At 44.9% G+C, this 17,919-nt stretch overlaps 1 protein-coding gene across 2 annotated transcripts; it reads right to left on the bottom strand.

Annotated features, from left to right (window-relative positions):
* Positions 1-12,890: 12,890 nt before the first annotated feature.
* LOC111847587 (serine/threonine-protein kinase NIM1-like) lies at positions 12,891-16,954 on the bottom strand. 2 transcript variants are annotated; one of them, XM_023818918.2, is made up of 4 exons: positions 16,412-16,954; positions 15,759-16,052; positions 15,039-15,289; positions 12,891-14,729 (listed from the first exon to the last, which is right to left on the bottom strand). In XM_023818918.2, exons 1-4 carry the CDS (start codon positions 16,473-16,475, stop codon positions 13,971-13,973), a joined length of 1,368 nt encoding a protein of 455 aa, XP_023674686.1. In that variant the 5' UTR covers positions 16,476-16,954; the 3' UTR covers positions 12,891-13,970. The 2 variants fall into 2 exon arrangements, with proteins under 2 accessions (XP_023674686.1, XP_023674685.1); XM_023818917.2 differs by lacking the exon at positions 16,412-16,954 and having other exon boundaries at positions 15,759-16,164.
* Between the last annotated feature and the right edge of the window lie 965 nt (positions 16,955-17,919).

Genomic DNA, 17,919 nt, shown 5'->3' with positions numbered 1-17,919 from the left:
TCATTCTGTGTGAAGTGTGTTTTTTTAATGTCCGGATTTGGCACGCCGAAATGTAAAAGCTCATAGTTACACTTGATAAATTTTGTGTTGAAGTAGAAACTTTAACATAATTACAAGCGCAACCAACATGAACGTGCAATTATGAACATGATCAAGGGATTGTCTGGCTTAGGAACTGAGAGAAAAATTCCTGCTAATCAGAAAACGATGAAAGATTGACGAACAAATAATTAACAGAGGCATGACATGAAATTATCACCGGGGGGGCAAATACTATGTTTGTGAAATGCAAGACACTTCACTGCTGCTCCAGATTATGACAGGTGCCTAATTTCCCACCAACACCACCAATTCAAACCATGTGACTTTGAAATCTTTGCCTAAAGAAATCATAGGCTGCCAGTCTTACACATGTAAACAGAATTTTGTACTGCATAAGTCTGTAAATATTTGCATTGGGCCAAGCTGACTGGCACAGACCAAGCGGGGGCGCTTCGGGAATAATCCGTCACGGGTATTGACCCTGACTGACAAGCAAGAGGCACGCTTTTGTTCTCCAGAGATGGTGGAAGATTCTGGAAACTGATCTTAAGTATTCTTATTGGGTGTCACATCTAAAGTATCGTGTTATGGACGACTGATGTCTGCGCCCTCTTCGGGGGTGAGGAATGAGGCCAGGGGCTGGGGGTTGGGGCTCCTGCATCGCTGTTCCCCTCCCAGATCCCAGCAGTTGTGACATGGCAGGTCAGCAAACACCTTTTAAACCTTAATTCCCTCAGAAGTGTGGACTTGGTCAAAAATACGTGTGCAGACGGTCCGCATCTATGCCCTGGGTAATTCTCGGGAGTTAATGTGCTCAAGGATCTGCAGCCGACTCGTTCAGCCTCCGTTCCTGCGGATGCATCGCTTCCTGCAGTCTGTATAGCCTGAAGTCTCCTTACAGCTCTTACATGGCTTCAGCTGTTAGTGTAATTGAGTGTGAACAGTGCCACAGTCACATTAATGTACCGTTTACTGTTGAGTAGTAACCTGTTATTTCTCTAAGTGAGTTTATTTCCGTTTTCTTCACCCTTATTTCACAACAAATTTCCAATCAACTTCTGTTCTGATAAAGACTTAATCAGTTAAATATTGTCTTATCCTAATTTGTTAACTCGCTGCAGATTAACTTCAGATCCATTGAATGCAGTGAGTAAGAAGGGAATGTTTTGGATGTCATTAAGCACGACTGACTGTGAGAACTGAGCTGGCCTGCCAAAGGACAGCAGCACCTCGCTGTGACAGATAAGGGGACGTGAACCGTAGCCGGCACTGGATGGGACTTTCTGACCACCATGTAACACAATACAGGCCGAAGGAAAGCGTGGCTTCTGTTTGGTAACGCTAGCCTGTGGCCCAACACGATATGGGTGTGAGAAAGACGAATCAGGCGCGTTTAGGCAACGTGCTGAGGCACGAACACTTGACAGCTCCTAGATTACAAGGCTCAGGAGATGACAGCGTGCCTGTCTCTCCTTGGGAAAAGTGCTTGTCTGTGTTTGGGCCAACTGGCTCCAGGAGTTATTTAATTAACCCTCTCGTTTAATGGCACCTTCACCTCTTGGTCCGTATACATGGATCAGCTATAATTTTAACACCACCTGTCTAATATTGTGTAGGTCGTCCTGGTGCCGCCACAAGCGGCTCTGACCCATCGAGGCATGGACTCCATAAGACCTCTGAAGGTATAGCAGCAGATCCTGTTAGCTTCAGTTCTGAGGCTCTTGTGCCCATTGTAGGAACTTTCAGCAGTGGACAGGGGTCAGCTTGGGCATTCTGACCAGTTTGCAGCTATCCAGCACCATACACAGCAAGCTACCATGCACTGTGTGTTCTGATACCATTCTATCATAGCCAGCATTAACCTTTTCAGCAATTTGTGCTACATTAGCTCTCCTGTAAGATCAGACCAGATGGGCTGGCCTTCACTCCCCACGCACATCAATGAGCCTTGGGCACCCATGACCCCATCACCGGTTCACCGGTTTGCCTTCCTTGGATCACTTTTGGTAGGTACTGACCACCACATACTGGAAACACTCCAGGAAACATGCTGTTTTGGAAACCCTCTCGTCTAGCCATCACAGTTTGGTCCTTGTCAAAGTCACTCAGATCCTTACACTTGCCCATTTTTCCTGCTTTCAACACATTAACTTCAAGAACTGACTATTCACTTGGCTAATAAATAATGGTACAGGTCGCAACGACATAATCGATGTTACTCACGTCACCTGTCAGTGCTTTTAATGTTATAGCTGATTGTCTATAACTATTGGGTGTAGCCTAAAGTGAAGGTAATTAGCTGGTAGTGAAATCAGTTACAAGAAGGCATTAAAATAGCATCATGGGTAAGCTCCAGTCCCCAGGGACAATGGCAGACTTTGTTCCAGCCTCCGCTTTTGTGACCAATGTCTGTCTATATGCCCAGTGGAGACACCCATCTGTCTCTAGTCAATAGGGACCTCGTTAGGAGTTGTTACACATCAGGACAGCTCTGCGGGTCCATGGGCGGGACCTCAGGCCCCCTTCATCCACCCCGCTGTTGCTCTGACACCTCAGACTTGCTCGCAGGCTCCGAATGACTCCTATTACTGTGATGGTAACAAATTGCTAAGAAAAACAGAAACAAGAGACTGCTGAAAGTGCTGCCTTTAAAAGGGGGAGCAATTTGGAGGAAAAGCAGCCCCAGGGTTCCATTTACTCTCTGCCTGGACCTGTGCTGCTGCAGTACAGCCCCCTATAAGTGTTTATTTAAAAGAACAGATTGCATTCAGTAAGCGACAATGGATGCATGTGTAATACATATATACTATATAAACTTATATAGCATAATAAAGATTTGTATCAGTGATTCTTAAAAAGAGGAATAAAATCAATATTACAATAAAACATAATAATCTTCACTGCACAAAGGAACTACTGGGGGTTGCACAAGTCTGGCACAAGCTTTGCACAAGTTTTGGAGCAACTCCCACGTTACAGTCTGTTTTTATTTTCAATTTGTGTATAAACACAGATAGACATATTTTTGTCAACACCTTCAGACCTAAAAAATGTGCATTATTCTTCTGAATTTTGGTCAAAACTTGTTATGCAATATAATAATTTGTAGTAATTTTACATTGGACATTCACATTTCGAAATGTATTAGATTAATTTTTTTAATCATTTTATTATGCTTCATAAGGCTTCCTCCAAAAGGTAAATAAAGCGCTGATATAAATAAAAATCTAATGAAGGTGGTGGATTAAATATATAAGAAACAAGAACATTTATATTAATCAATCCAAAATAGATTATAACATTTCTTGATATATGTAAAACTGAGATTAAAATCAAAACATTTGGGCAGATTCCAACCTCACTGTCATATTTACTTCATATTTATATCACATTTACTAATCATCATGTAAGAGACAAGTCACTGTAGAAGTCAGTATTGTTGTGTCTTTGAAAAGGTGCTATTCATATTTTAAAATTCCTATGAAATTAACAGAACTTATTTCAGATACATCCATCCATCCCATCCATTTTCTGAAACCACTTAATCCCAGCTGGGGTTGCAGGGGGGACCGGAGCCTATCCTGGGAACAATGGGTGCAGGCAGGAACTAACCTTGGGTAGTCGCCAACACACCGCAGACTTCAGATACACAAATAAGATATTCAAACACAGTACGAAGAAAACAAGCTCGTCTTTGTCACGTCCCCATCGTGCCGCTCCTCCTGTGTGCCACACCCCCTCGTTAACCTCATGTGGAATCCGCCTGGTCGCCAGCTGTATCTAGTCTTGTTTAATTGAGTTTGTGTATTTAAGTGCTTCCCAATTAGTCTTTTACCCGTCTTGTCACTGACGTCTTCATGTCGCTCGTGTTTCCTCTGTTCCTGATCGTGTTTACCCCCAATAAATCCCAAGTTTTACTCCTGGACTCCCACGTCTGTCTCTCCACCATGCCTCAGCGATACCTGACAGTCTTAATGTTAATGTATGTAACATTAATATATTCAGGTGTGAACAAAGGACCTTGAATTGGGCTTTCAAATTTCCTTTTCACTAGATGCAAGATTATGATTTGAAAACAGATGATGCACATCTGATGTTTCGATGGATGGATGACGCACATACTCTGCCTCTATGAAGTCCATAACTTCAGCAGATACGTATTTTTCTGGTGCCTGCATGAACCGATGATGAAAATCACATCAGTTTAACCAAAATATCTTAAAATGGAATGAAGCAAATGCCCTTTCTTCCTTGTTTTGGTTGGAAATGTGTTTTGTCATATGTGGAAGAAATAATGATGACGATTACATCCCATGAACATGTGACCATTCTGCTGAGTCTAGGCTTGAATGGGAGGTCTCCCGATCAGAGGCACAGAGGCTGACCCTGCTGAACTGTACACCACCTCCAAGAAAGAATTCAACTTGCATGTCTTGGTGTCTTGCATCAACCGTCATGACTGTGGCTAACCCCCGGTTCTTGTCATATATGATGGCCAGTCAAGCTGAATGCTACCCCAGCTGAAGTTCCCTCAGGTCGTCTAATGGGCTCCTTCTCCATGGCCTCCATTCGAAGTACCAGAGGACTTTCATCTGTGGCCTCAGAAGTGTTGGTCCAACAGGCTGCTGGCTGCTCCTATCCAGGTGATACAGTGTTGGGCAGAAACACCGGCATGAGTGGCTCACTACAAGAGCACAAAAGCTACATGCAGTGACACTCATCCTCTGTCATATTGCTTGGTCGGTCTTCCCTTTTCCTGGCAGTGATCTGAGTTATTGCATTGGCAAGAATCTTAGAAAGATTCTCAGAGGATCGAGGCCATATTGTCCCAGATAGCCACTGAATCATGTTTGTATTATTGCCAAAGTCTTTAAAATAAAACAAAACTTGTTTTGGTAGCATTTGTCAGCACCATCAGACAGAAATCCTGACGACTTTGATGTCTGACAGAGTTCATACAATAAACCACTGACAAATATGACCCAGTTTCTGCGAGCAGGACCCATCATGTTTTTCTGCAGTTGCCAGCTTCTGCTTTTGTGTACATGAAACACCTTTTTATTATAAATCCCAAATACATTTTGTGCCTAAACAAAATATGCAGTTCATTTGTTATGGTTGTGATCACAATAGTATGAATATTATACTGTATATGTGACAATTTACAAATGACAAAATCTCACCAGAGAAGGTTGATGTCCTGACATATGGGACAAACAGGAAGCGAAAAAAAGAGTTCTTCAGAATTCAAGCTGACCACAATACTCAATGTTTTAGACTTTTAGAAATTCAGGACACAAATTCAATCAACTGAAAACTGATACTGACTAAACATAAATTGATTTTCGCCATTTCTGATATTCATTATTGATACCCCCCCCCCCACCGATGTTTTATTCATTAACCCTATTTTAGGCTACTGGGAAGTCCAACACCTATTATTGGACAGTGCACCTGTTGTAGTACAATGCTCCATATGAAAAACATGATGATTTATTAATTATTATTATCATTTCAGCAAAGTTCACTGTTTTATCAGCCAGTCATGATTTGTTCCAGTTCTCAAGATTAACTGGCAGATTTACTCTTGACCGGAAATGGAAAGTGCAGGTCCAGAAAGTACAAATCTAAATTAAGATTTTGTTTCAACCAACCAGTTCAATACTCTGTGACTGTGACTCTTCATACTCAACTGGTTGGTTGAAACAAAATCTTGGTCTGGATTTTTACTTTCTGGACCTGAACTATCCACCTCTGTTCTTGACTATAAAACAGCAGGAAAGATGGTATGATTGTTAGATTTATTTTTGTTATTTACCCATTCAGGGGCACCTCCTCCCCTTACATTCTCCATACTTTGCCCCATGAAGCACCACAACACCCTGGTTGCTGAAGCTGGAGTCCAGACTGACAGGGCAGCCCAAGAGTGTGCAGCTCAGGGTTCTGAATAAACACATTAGGTACTTTACTTTAGAAAGAATTTAATATAGCACATTCGAAACAGAAAATGTCACATTTAAGCTACACCACCTGTCTGTCTGGGCCTTCTTCTTTCTCATGATGCGGTAAAACAAATGTAAATCAGTTTCGAGATGATCTTTTAATTATATACTAGAGGGAAATGGTGCCAAAAGCCATCTGGGAAGACACACCTTACACGCTGCCCCAGGGTGCTGACGGTGTAAGCGATGGGACCACAGGCACTCGGGGGACGGGACTGCAGGTGCTGGACTGCAGTGGGCGTGGGTGACGATGATGCCCTCGGTGACCCCTCTGGGACTCGGACGGGCAATGAGACCGGGGCAGGAGCCAATGGGCACATTGGATAGGTGCAGGATTTGCCAGGATCCTGGTGACAGTGATTGGTTGGTAATCTTGGGTGTTCAGGTCTGAGGCTGGGCGTTGGGAGATTTCATCAAAGGCCAAGTGACAGAGTTGGACCCAAAGTGATGCCCACTGTAAACCACTCTAGATCCTCCAGGGGGGGGGCATCCTCTGGTTCTGGCTTGACTCCACTTGCTGGTGGGTCAGTGCAGGGATCAGGCGACTCAGCTAGGGAGCCAGACTCTAGAGACACGGATGGAGACACAGGGACAGGGTCTGGTGAAGCAGCGGGGGACTCAGCCTTGTTGGGGCCTGGAACTCAAGACATGGCCTCTCCTGCTGCAGCAAAGGATGTACCTTAGCTGGAACTTGCACCAAAACCTGGATGCAAGTAGTCCTGTGTAGCAACCACCTCCCAAGTGTCTGACTCTGAGGAAAGTAGTTAAATTGGAGCATGAAGTAGTTCCTGACTAGGACACTTTGAGTCTTCCGCTCATCAGGGCAAGAGACAGCAAAGGTTACTAAAGGGCCTACAGCAGAATGCTCATCTGTCAGAAGAATTGGTGCTGTAGCAAACCTTGCCTTGCTCTAGGTTGTGGGCTGTTCCTCACTGCCCCCCTTTCCCCAGTTCAGAGTAGTCATGGGAGCTAACAGGCTGGCGTCTCATCCAGCGGGTCTACAGACGTGGGGAACTACACCTTCAAGATCATGAAAGACTTTAAGGACCATCGGGGACCCCACCATGGCATGGGGGGTTTGTCAGGCTCTCCTAGGTAATCATCCCTCAAGGGGTGAAAGAAAGGATTATCTTAGAACCACCAATGTGTGAGGACAGGTGGCACGGACACAGAGAGGAGTTCTGGATCTGGCGAGAGTGAGAACGGTGAGCAATTCAACATGGGAGGTTCCTTGGAAAAGCCGCAAGACTGTAGCACCTGGGTATGATCAAAGGTCCACAACGCAGTTGTAAGACACAGGAAGTCTTTAATTCACACACAACTTAAAGAACACACTAAAAACCACAAGGAGACCACAATGGGCCTGAACAACGATGGGCAGGCAACTTCACAAATTAACCAAGATTAAAAACAAGACTATAAACATGAGGGAATGTAGGGGATTGTAAAGCACAGAAGGCTTTACCAAGAACAAAGACATTAAGGGTAACAACCAAACAAAGTGCAGAAACATAAGGAACATAATATACCTATAATGGAGTCCTGGAGCAGAAAAAACCCAAAAGTCCAATGCCAGCCTCAAACCCCCAACAGCCTGAGATGAACAACAATCAATCAATTCAGCCAATTCTATGCAACAGCCCCAGGAGGAGGAGGAACTATGAGGACTGTGACTGTGACTGGGGAATAAACCTAAGGAAACACAAGGGATAGAATGGGATGACCAGCGACATCCAGTGGCTAAACAGGGAACTAGGGAAACGATGGACAGAACGGGACAAGACAGGGACCAATCCTCACATTTCGGTGACCAATTCTTGTTTGCTTTCCTCCTCTTCACTCATTTTGGTTTGTCACAGACGTGCCACACTGTGGCTCGGAAAATGCACGCAGAGCTCATGCAAAAACAGCAGCAGTAAACTTTACACTGATTTTTAAAAAAGGAACAATCATTAAAAGTGCTTTTTGCATTAGTTTTGGTTCCTATGACTGAGTAAAAATGTTTTATAGTAAAATCCTGTTATAACGGACTTCAAGGGACCTGGCAAAACAGTCCGTTACATCCAGAGTTGCTGTTCGCCCAGAACACAACTACTAGACACCATTTACTCATGCCACACCTCAGCAGACACACTTGTGGTATAGATTATTATATTGTACCTGTAGTAATCCAACTTTACCTGACCAGATGCGTGACTATTAATAATCCCGACTACGTATCTGCGCTGGATATCACCGGCACGCCACGCGCCTTGTAGGCGGAGCCTGTCTGTCCGTTATAGCCGAACAGAACGACAGCTAAAAGCGGCCCTGGGGACCAAATTGCCTGTCTGTTATAAGCAAAATTCCATTATATGCGAGTCCACTATAAAGGGATTTTAATGTATTTAAAATTATCCATGGTCAAATTTTATCGCAGGGGACCGCTCCTGCTCGGTGAGTTTTATTGCCAAGATTCCAAAACACCAGAATGGTGTCAAAATACCATATACCACATACCACTTTATAATATCTGCCGAAGCCTTATCTTAACCCAGGTGACTAACTCAGTGTTTGTAATGTCATAACTGCATGTGCATAATACGCAATATTGATATTAACAAAGCACATCATGCAGACCTACTAGTATCAGGGCTGGCCAACTTTGTGGAATTTGTTGGAGTGAGATTTGGAGCGTGGTAAACTGGAGCCTAATCCATTCCAGAAGGCTGTTCGAAAACTGATTCGGTCAAAAACAATCAATTTTTCCCATAAGAAATAATGTAAATTAGATTAATTCATTCCAGACCCCCAAATGATTGCCTATTTAAACCTGTATACATACCTAACATTATAACCATAAATAAAAACTTTAAAACCCATAAATATATTAAATAAATGAAAACAGGCCCATACTCTATAGCAAGACCAGTCATGCGTACACCTCTGCTCATACTTTGCAATTATTTCCTTTTTAAGCTCTTTTGTGGTTCTCACAACTTTCCTGTTTGGTTTGCAGCTAACCTTCTTAGAACTCATGGTGTCTTATCGTAAAACAAAATAAGACCAACAAAAGCAAAAAACACAAGAATAATCACAGCACAATCTAACAGATGTTCATTATATGAGCTTTAGCGGTATTCTGACTCATGTCTTCTCTGCATTGTTTATGTGTAAACATACACATGCTTTGTCAGACAGGTTTTAGCATGAAAGGGCTGGTTAGCGGAGAACCGAAAATTTCTTCAACACCTGAAACTTTTTTTTACCAAACAATATGTCGAGAACCAAGTCATACGAGATGTGAGATGTTCAAGAACCGAGGTTCCACTGTATTCCCAACTGAAAATCGTAACGCATTTGACTCTTATTTTACATTGACCATATATGTTTAGTATGTTGCTCCAAAATATACATATACAATCCATATGTGGCTACAAATGTGACCACAAGTATTGTGAAAGATCATATATCATGCATGTATGAATCACATACAAATATATTCATATACGGGTGGAGGCAATATTAGATACTGGCCATGCCTATTGGAGAGGATGTTTTATTCAGACTGGATTCAAGTCAAACCCTATAATGATCACTCAGGTATGCCTGGAATACTTTCTGAAGAGAATATTCTGTAGTTAACGGTTATGTGGGAGGAACAGTTTCTGTAAAGGCCCTGTCTCACACATATTCTAGTCTTCCTCTTTGTGTTCAGTTTATTCATAATAAAATCCCTTCTCCCTGAGAGCTGCTTCATGGATCGTCCTTGTGCCATGCTGCCATAACACGTCCTGCAAAAGGGGAGAGATTTAGCTGGAATGATGGTTTTGTAATGTAAGGATACATTTTGTGTTGCTTATGGAATCATTTCTTTCACCACATTTTATGGCATTATTTAGAGCCATAAATTTTAATTTCCATAATTTCTGTTTTAATTTCCACATTTTTTTATATGTGTGTATCTTTAGACTGTTCTCCATTACTATTCTCTTAATTTGCTCTTCCTCCACAAATACTCACTCTCCACTGTCTAAGGCAACAGCAGAAAGTTCCCAGGCATAAACAATTTCCTATACACAGTTCTAAGAGCTCTAAGAGCTCCTGGTGGTTCGTCTTTACCTTTCTCCTCGTCATTCACAAGCAACCCTCTGTCACCTACATTAACATTGCTGTTTTTTTGGCATTTTGCTACTCCAAGGCCTTTGCTACTCCAAGGCCTTTGCTACTCCAAGGCCTTCATCTCTCTGAGGTTTTAACACTAGAAAGACTGACTGGGTCAATTGACCCAAATCAAACAAAATCACTGCTATTTCTCATTGAAGTTCTTGCTACAAAAATCTGAAAAAAGTTAGCTTCAGTTAGCTTTCGTTTGACAGCTCATGCATATTTTGGCCAAGCATTTGCCGCAAACAGGACGCTTGCACGTGTCACAGGTAGTGACAGTTTTGTTGCGTTTACAAGCGACCGTGACTTGACAGCTGACTCTTCTCTCAAGTTGCCCTGTCGGTGATGGTGTTATGACTATTATGTTATTGTTATTATGACTTGGTTATCTAATTCATTTGCATGACATTACGTCAATTGACCCAGTCAGTCTTTCTAATGTTAAACGACTCAACAAACCTGTCTGGGTCGACTGTATCACCGTCGGGCAAAACACTGAAACGTGGGATCAAGAGGATGACTAAGGGTCCGCCCGTGCATCAGAGAGAAAGGAGCAGAACCAGTGGTGTCATGGACTGTGCCGCTGTACGCAAAAGTCAAACTATTAAGTGTCTGACGCCGCTCGATCTTTGCCCTAGATAGGAGTGCTCAGATCGTCTTCCCCTGATACTCTACATCAGGGGTGCCCAATCAGTGGATCGCGACTAGTAATTCTCGGAGCACTTGGGCATGCATGCCCATTTTTCAGTGTGCAACTAATCATGTACTGTAAACATTTAGCACGCAAACACGTCAAAAGCCAAAGGATCAAAAATGTATCTTTTTCATTCAGAGTGGGAAGAGGATTATTTTTTGTTTACTCAAAATTCGAAGTTTATATGTCTTACATGCAATGCGAGCGTGGCTTTACGGAAGAAGGGCAGTTTGGAGCGGCAATTCGAAACGATGCCCAAAAGCTACGAGACCCAGTTCCCTGCTAAAACAGCCATACACAGCTGAAAAGTGCGAGAACTGGAAAGTCAGCACAGCATCTTCCCAGTGCCAGCGGTCCCAGTAAGGTAGATAAATTTTACACTTATTCGATTTGGAGAATTACTTAGATTTGTCTGGATTTGCTGTGTGCATGTTAACTATGTAGAAAGACAATAGCTAGAGTAATTATAGAGTAACAGAGTAATAGCTGTGGCTCCCTATTTGAACTGGCAGATCTCGGCATGCTGGCCACTTGAAAAGTAGATTAAGTTTAAAAGGGTTGGGCTCCCTACATGCATGTGCCCAGGACTGAAGCACTGCACCCACTGCTTGTGTTGCCTACAGTGTGCAGTGGTGCTATGCACTTTATACTTGTACACTGGCCTTGCATCACACTTACCATGGCTCACATGAGCAGCCTGAGCAGTGCGTGGCAGTGCCCTCTCTGATATGCCCAATACACTATCCCCTGCGGAATTTAAGTTCACACATCCCTATTGAAGGCACAACAGTGGTTACATCACCAGTGAGAGGTTCCTTATCACCAGGATCAACAGCTCAACAGCTCTAAAGGCCTTACAAATCCCCATAAACTCGTCTAAGTGTGTCTCAACATAATGGCCAGTCCGGTCACACCAGAGTTTTATGTAAAAACATTAATGAGAGATCCCTATCAGAGCAATTCCTAATAACCATAGTAGTCATCTGCTCGTTCTTTAATGGCACTGCACAGCACTCTCATCTAAGAAATTCCCATTAACCTCTGCTGGTAAATTCAGTCTGATTCAATCACTTAGAGGATCCTCCCTGGTTTGTGGCTTGGTTGAATTAAAGTCTGCTAGAAGCTTCCCAGAATATACAGTACAATCATATTGCTAATTGTATTATTAATGTTATTACACAACCATACCCTCCCACTCAGACTGAGAGAACTTGTGAGTGACATCACAAAATTAAGAGAGGCTCTTTTCTATCAGATCTAAGCACCACATTTATCTTGGATGTATCTATAATTAATGTATTACACTGGAATGAGAGCAGGGATTGGCTGACACACATCAGCACTAATCTGTTCACCTATCCACGCCTTACCATTACGGGAATATCAGGAGCACTGAATGTGAATCATGTGTTTAGGAGTAGAAACCCTATCATGGCCATTTTGATCTCTCGTTGTCCCAGGAACTAAAACATGAGGCCTCTGCCGCTCCCAGCAAAAATATTCCGCATGATCCGACTTCATAACAACTACTTACTATAAAATTTGACACTGGCTGAAATACAGGCTACATCCCAATGTCCTGATGACTAAAACTGCCCACTGTGGCCCTATCAAATCTGGCCTCCTAATCATCCCCTATATCTAACTGGTAAATTCTCTCCTGCCCCTTCACCACCTTAGCCACTGTGTGGTGAGCGTACTGGTGCAGAATGGCTGCCGTTTCATCATCCAGGTGGGGGCTACACAGTGGGGGTGGCTGAAGCGGCTCCCCATTGGTTCTGTAAAGCATTATATAAATGTAACATACATTAACTCAACCTTCTGATCACAGACACGCAGAGAACTAACTTTCTGAGCTACACACTACCAACTATGACTAGTAAAAGTGTCAGAAAAGTCACAAAAAACTTTTCAACATTAATCTGCACATCAGATTCACTGAATAAAAACATACAAACAGCCAGCAAGTCATGTCAGACTGTATTTTTTATTTTGCACTCAGATATAACCACCAGTAACACTCAGGCAAAGCCTGTTTCATCTGATCACAACCTCAGTTTCACCTTTTATAATACATGGAGAGGCCAAGAAAAAAGAAATAGCTATTAAAAGTATTTACACTTTCAAGAACTATAAAAGATCTGCAGTATATTGTTTCGGAGATTAGTTCGTTGCTTGTACAGAATGAACAAGTGTGCAAAAACTACACCGGAAATCACTTCCTTGTTTCCAAATGAGCTTTACTAGCAGGATTAAAATAACACCTTGAAGACAGAGTTTTGATTGTGATCCTGTGACAAACCGAGCTGCGATTTTATGTCCTTGCATTTGGCCACAATATCATTCCTGCCATATACACTTTGGCCACAAGAGGGTGCAATACAATTACACACGCAGGTTACTGGGTTAATGCATCTGGCGTACCTACATTAACATGGGTCTAAAGGTAACCAGATATTTCAAATAAAATTGACAGAATTGATGGCGTTTTAGCTAATATGGCACTGTATGAGCGGTGATCACCACCTTTTAGGGAACTCGAGGTAACTTTTTTCATTTATTCTGATACACGATTGGCTGACATAATATGATGCTGTGGGGTTGGTCAGCAGAACCAATTATGCAATTACCAGCATGCTTTGCACTGCACAACACTTTAAATCGTGTAAATGAATGTGCATCTGTGTATTTATGTTCTGAATAATAAATGCTGTAACCAAGTGATGTTTACCGTGAAATGCATGTGTTTCGTTAGCGTGTAACCGCGAGTGTCGTGTAAATTGCTGCCTTCCTTGTCTGTGCTGCAAGAATTAAACTAATAGTGGCTGTTAATGAAGAGCTACTTCCTCTTTAAAAAAGGATGTCATCTCCTTTATTAAAATGACTCACGCATTCACCACAGTAGGTATATTTGTGCTCAGTATGTGGGTCTGCTGCAGGTAAAACATTCTGCGCCCTCTAGGGTTGTGGAGTGACACATAAGGAACATGGTATCAGCATCATTTTAAGTATATGACAGACTGTTCTTGCTGACGGGTTTTCCTTTTTTCATTTTGTCCGGAAGTGCGCGGCTGCCTTAACTGCGCCTACAAAATGCTGCAGACGGCGGTGGGGCTGTGTCTCCTCAGAGCTGCGGAGTCGCCCCCCTGCAGGTCGACGGGCTGGAAGTCGTCGGGGCAGAGACTGGCGTATTCCAGGGCCGCCGCCGCGCGGCACTTCTGAGCGCGGTGCAGCAGGATGCGGTAGGCGCCCGTCACGGGGCTGCGCAGGTCGGCGCAGGCGTTGCTGCTCAGGTGAGCCTCCGTCACGCCCAGGAGGCCCAGTGCCTCCTTGGCCTCCACCTCCTCCACGGAGAGACCCGGCGATGGTTCAAGCAGGAGGGCCGGGGTGGGCCGGGTGGGGGGGAACGGCTTGGGGGAGGCGACGCCCATCAGCCAGCTGCTGCCCATCACCCGGGCGACAGACAGGCGGTCCGGCGGCGCGGGCTGGAGCAGGCCGCGGAGGAGCCGGCGGCAGGGCGGAGGGACATGGGCGGGCAGGTGGTAGGTGCCACGCAGGATGGACTTCCTCAGGCAGCTCAGACTGTCGGCGCTGAAGGGCAGCCTAGCCGTCACCATGAAGTAGAGCAGGACGCCCAGCGCCCACATGTCCGCCGGCCGGCCCGCGTAGCCCCTCTCCCGGAAGAGCTCGGGCGCGGCATAGGGTGGGGAACCACAGAAGGTGCCGAGGAGCTCGCCGGGACCGCAGGCTGTGCTGAAGCCAAAGTCGCCCACCTTGACGCAACAGCCCGTGGTGTAGAAGACGTTCTCCGCCTTCAGGTCCCGGTGCACAATGTCTCTGTCGTGCTGGAAGGGGACCAGAAGGAACACGTGGGCCCATGAGCTGGATCGGCCCTGACACGGCAGCCTGGCAGGGAATCCTCACTGCTAACCACACCTGTAGAGTGCAACTGATTTCCCGGAGGATTCCATAAACTGGCGGAACCTGGATTTCCTTTCAGAATCGGCCAAAACCGCTCGGTTGGAGAAACAATAAATATTACAGAAGGCTGTGTTTGCTCTCCTGTTTGTTCTGGCAGCTCCTCGCATTTTTTCATGTATCAAATGTACTAGATGTATCTTTCCCTGCATCTCGCCCACGGCAGGAGAACTCACCATGTGCTTGACGGCGGAGACGATCTGAGAGAAGACCAGCCTGCTTTCCAGGTCATTCAGGCGCCCCCTGGTGACGATGCGGGAGAAGAGCTCTCCTCCACTGCCATATTCCATCACAAGGAAGAGGCGGCGGGGCGTCTCGAGAACCTCATACAGCCACACGATGTTGGGGTGAGACAGCCTCTCCATGCAGGAGATCTCCGAAGCAAACAGCTCGGATTTCTTGTCTAGAACCTTGATCGCTACCTGTTCTGAGTTCCACAAGTGAGAGAAATGACAGGGGATCAAAACACAAAAGGAGACATTTCCCCCCCCAGTCTGGCCCTCGCTTATGCAAACCATGAAAAAAGGGCATTAATAGAATGCCCTCCTGGCATTCTAAGCACAGGTGGGTGACAACACACATGTTCTGGGGGTAATGGCATGTCTCTCTTGCACGGTCCTGATGAACCAGTCCACAGAAGGTCAGAGGTCAGCTTACGACAATGAGACGGAAGTAAACATCCACTCACACATTAACAAAACTAAAGAGTCTCACAGACCCCGAATGACATATTTGCTGCAAATGAGACTCAAGGGACAAAAAAAGAAAACTACAAAGACCAGGTGGAATGACTCAACACTCAGTCACATGACTCCCTCCTCTGAGACCACGCCCCTTCCTCGCACTGACTTATTAAGAAACTTATTAGAGGTCGGTAACCCCGCCCCCCATCTCACCTTTGGTCAGCACATGAATCCCCAGCCTCACATGGGAGAAATTTCCGGCCCCGATCTCGCCACGCAACTCGTAGAGGCCAATGCGACGGCCCAGAGTGATGTCACGGGTCACCCGCATATCATGCATCATCTCATGCAGGACCTTCTCAAAGGGGCTGCAGCTTGCATGTGATCCATCCCTGACAGCAGGGGATGGGGACTCTGCCTTCAGCCCTGCCTGTGCCTCCTTTGTGGGCGTGGCCCATGGATTCACCTTCTCCCGCTTGATCCAGAGCTCCCGGTGGGCTTTGTAACCTGTGTCCCCCAGGGTGGGGAGGGGGTCAGAACAAATATTAATGTAAATCCCAGTAACTACAGCAGACAGGCCACAGAGCAGCGGCGCCCAGCTGGTCGTCATTACAGTCTGCAGCCTGCCTACCTGCTCCATATATCCAATAACGGCGTACGCGGCATGTCTGCGAATATGGTACGTCTTTGCCATGAGCCAAAAAGTGGCAACCATAAGATGCATTTTTAATTAAATAAAAGATGTGCAAATCAAAATTCTGCACAGGGTTCTGGGTTAGAAAAACGAGCAAAAAAAAATAACAAATGAAAAGCAGATGCAACATGATGGACAAGCCCAAGTCTCCAATAAGATCTCTGCAACTCACGTAGAAGCCTCCCCTTTCCTGCCCTGGAGGTCTTTCCCATCTTAACGCCTCTCTCCCTGTGCATGCTGTTTGAGTCCTCTGGCTTTGGGCCGGGCCGTACAGCCGTTACCGATGCAGTCGTGATGGCGATGACGGCCTGTCCTGCGACCGCTGTGCTCTTCTGGGTTGCTGATCTTGCTCTTGGTCACGCGGCTCCAGGTAGGGGCTTCTGCAGCAGGCTAAGGGGGTCGGGCGTGTGCCCAGTGGCTGGACGTTCTACTCCTCTTCTGGTGTGGAGGCCAGCCGACTGTGGCAGAGCAGTGTGAGGAAACATTATCCCCCAGGCAGACAGACACCCATCAGCTAGGCTCCTTACCCATTGGAAAGTCACGCAAACCTAAATAGCAGATTAGCGGTTGGGTGTCTGCACACTGTCACCCAGGACGGATTAGCGCGGGAGAGCCTAAGACACATGACCTCCTGCAAGAGGAACAAGCCGTGAAAACCAGACGTCTTCATCTTCTGTCATCTTCTCCGGTAAGCCAGGAGCAGACCAGATCAGGGGGGCCGCCGGGGGCTCCTGGAGGACAGTGAAACCTGCTTTCCCCACTGTGCCCTCTTGTGGTGCGTTAAGCAAATGTCCTGCAGTTTTTCATCTCTGAGGCAAAGTATCCATTTTTCTCCTGCTTCAGGAAACACAACCAGACCCAGATGCCCGACTTGTCCACTACTGTAACCCATCTGTCATGCATCCATTTTGTAGGTCTGTTTTCAGTCCGACCCAAAGCAATTATAATAAATAATCTCAATTAATTATTCTTGGCACACAGAGACAATGGCAGAATGGCATTAAGCTCCTTCTGCCGCTGTAGGTAACTGATTATCTGCTCTATAAATGACAACCAGTGGAAAACTTCCTTGTCTCATGTGACAATACCTACTGTATAACTGGAAATAGGTGTATAATTGAGATGTTTAAATATAATCTATAAAAAGTATTATACATATTAAATATATGTAGAATTTAACTTTTAAACTAATTATTTAAAAGTGCACAATAAAATCGATGTAGGTATGATTAGTAGTAATGAGATTTTTTTAATTAACTAATCGTTCAACGTCTCTCACAATAATAATAAAAAGCGGTATAAATACAAAATGTTCCATCGTTTAGACGGAACTGCCAGTGATATTGTGTGTTCTGTAGACGTTCAAGTTAAAATGTAACAACACTGTAATCGCCCATAACAGTAACACACTATTTATATTAAAGCGCATTAAGCCCAGACGCTGGTGCAGCGTCTCGCGCTCAGCTCATGCGCGTCCCTGAGCTGAGTAAGCAGATAGCTGCGCTCACAAAGCTTATTAGCCGTATTTCTGCTTGATCTTAATCGCTCAGCCAAACGTGCACGCCAAGTAGGCTGCTGTGTGTGCAAAATATATGACAACTGCATGACAAATACATGAACGGAGCCGGGGTAATTCGGTGCTTTTAAACTCGACAGCTGATTGGGCATAACTGCGCTGGC

Source organism: Paramormyrops kingsleyae, chromosome 21 (genome assembly GCF_048594095.1).
Source record: "Paramormyrops kingsleyae isolate MSU_618 chromosome 21, PKINGS_0.4, whole genome shotgun sequence".
NCBI classification, from domain to species: Eukaryota; Metazoa; Chordata; class Actinopteri; order Osteoglossiformes; family Mormyridae; genus Paramormyrops; species Paramormyrops kingsleyae.
Note: the sequence above shows the minus strand (reverse complement) of the source record. Positions and strands in the feature narration are given on the sequence as shown.

Excerpts from the sequence above, each read along its gene's own strand:
- LOC111847587 (XM_023818917.2), bottom strand. The coding sequence starts at position 16,155 with ATGACGACCAGCTGGGCGCCGCTGCTCTGTGGCCTGTCTGCTGTAGTT. Across the intron at positions 15,290-15,758 it reads GATTCATGTGCTGACCAAAG|AACAGGTAGCGATCAAGGTT; the intron begins GTGAGATGGGGG and ends TGTGGAACTCAG. Across the intron at positions 14,730-15,038 it reads TCTCCGCCGTCAAGCACATG|CACGACAGAGACATTGTGCA; the intron begins GTGAGTTCTCCT and ends GTCCCCTTCCAG.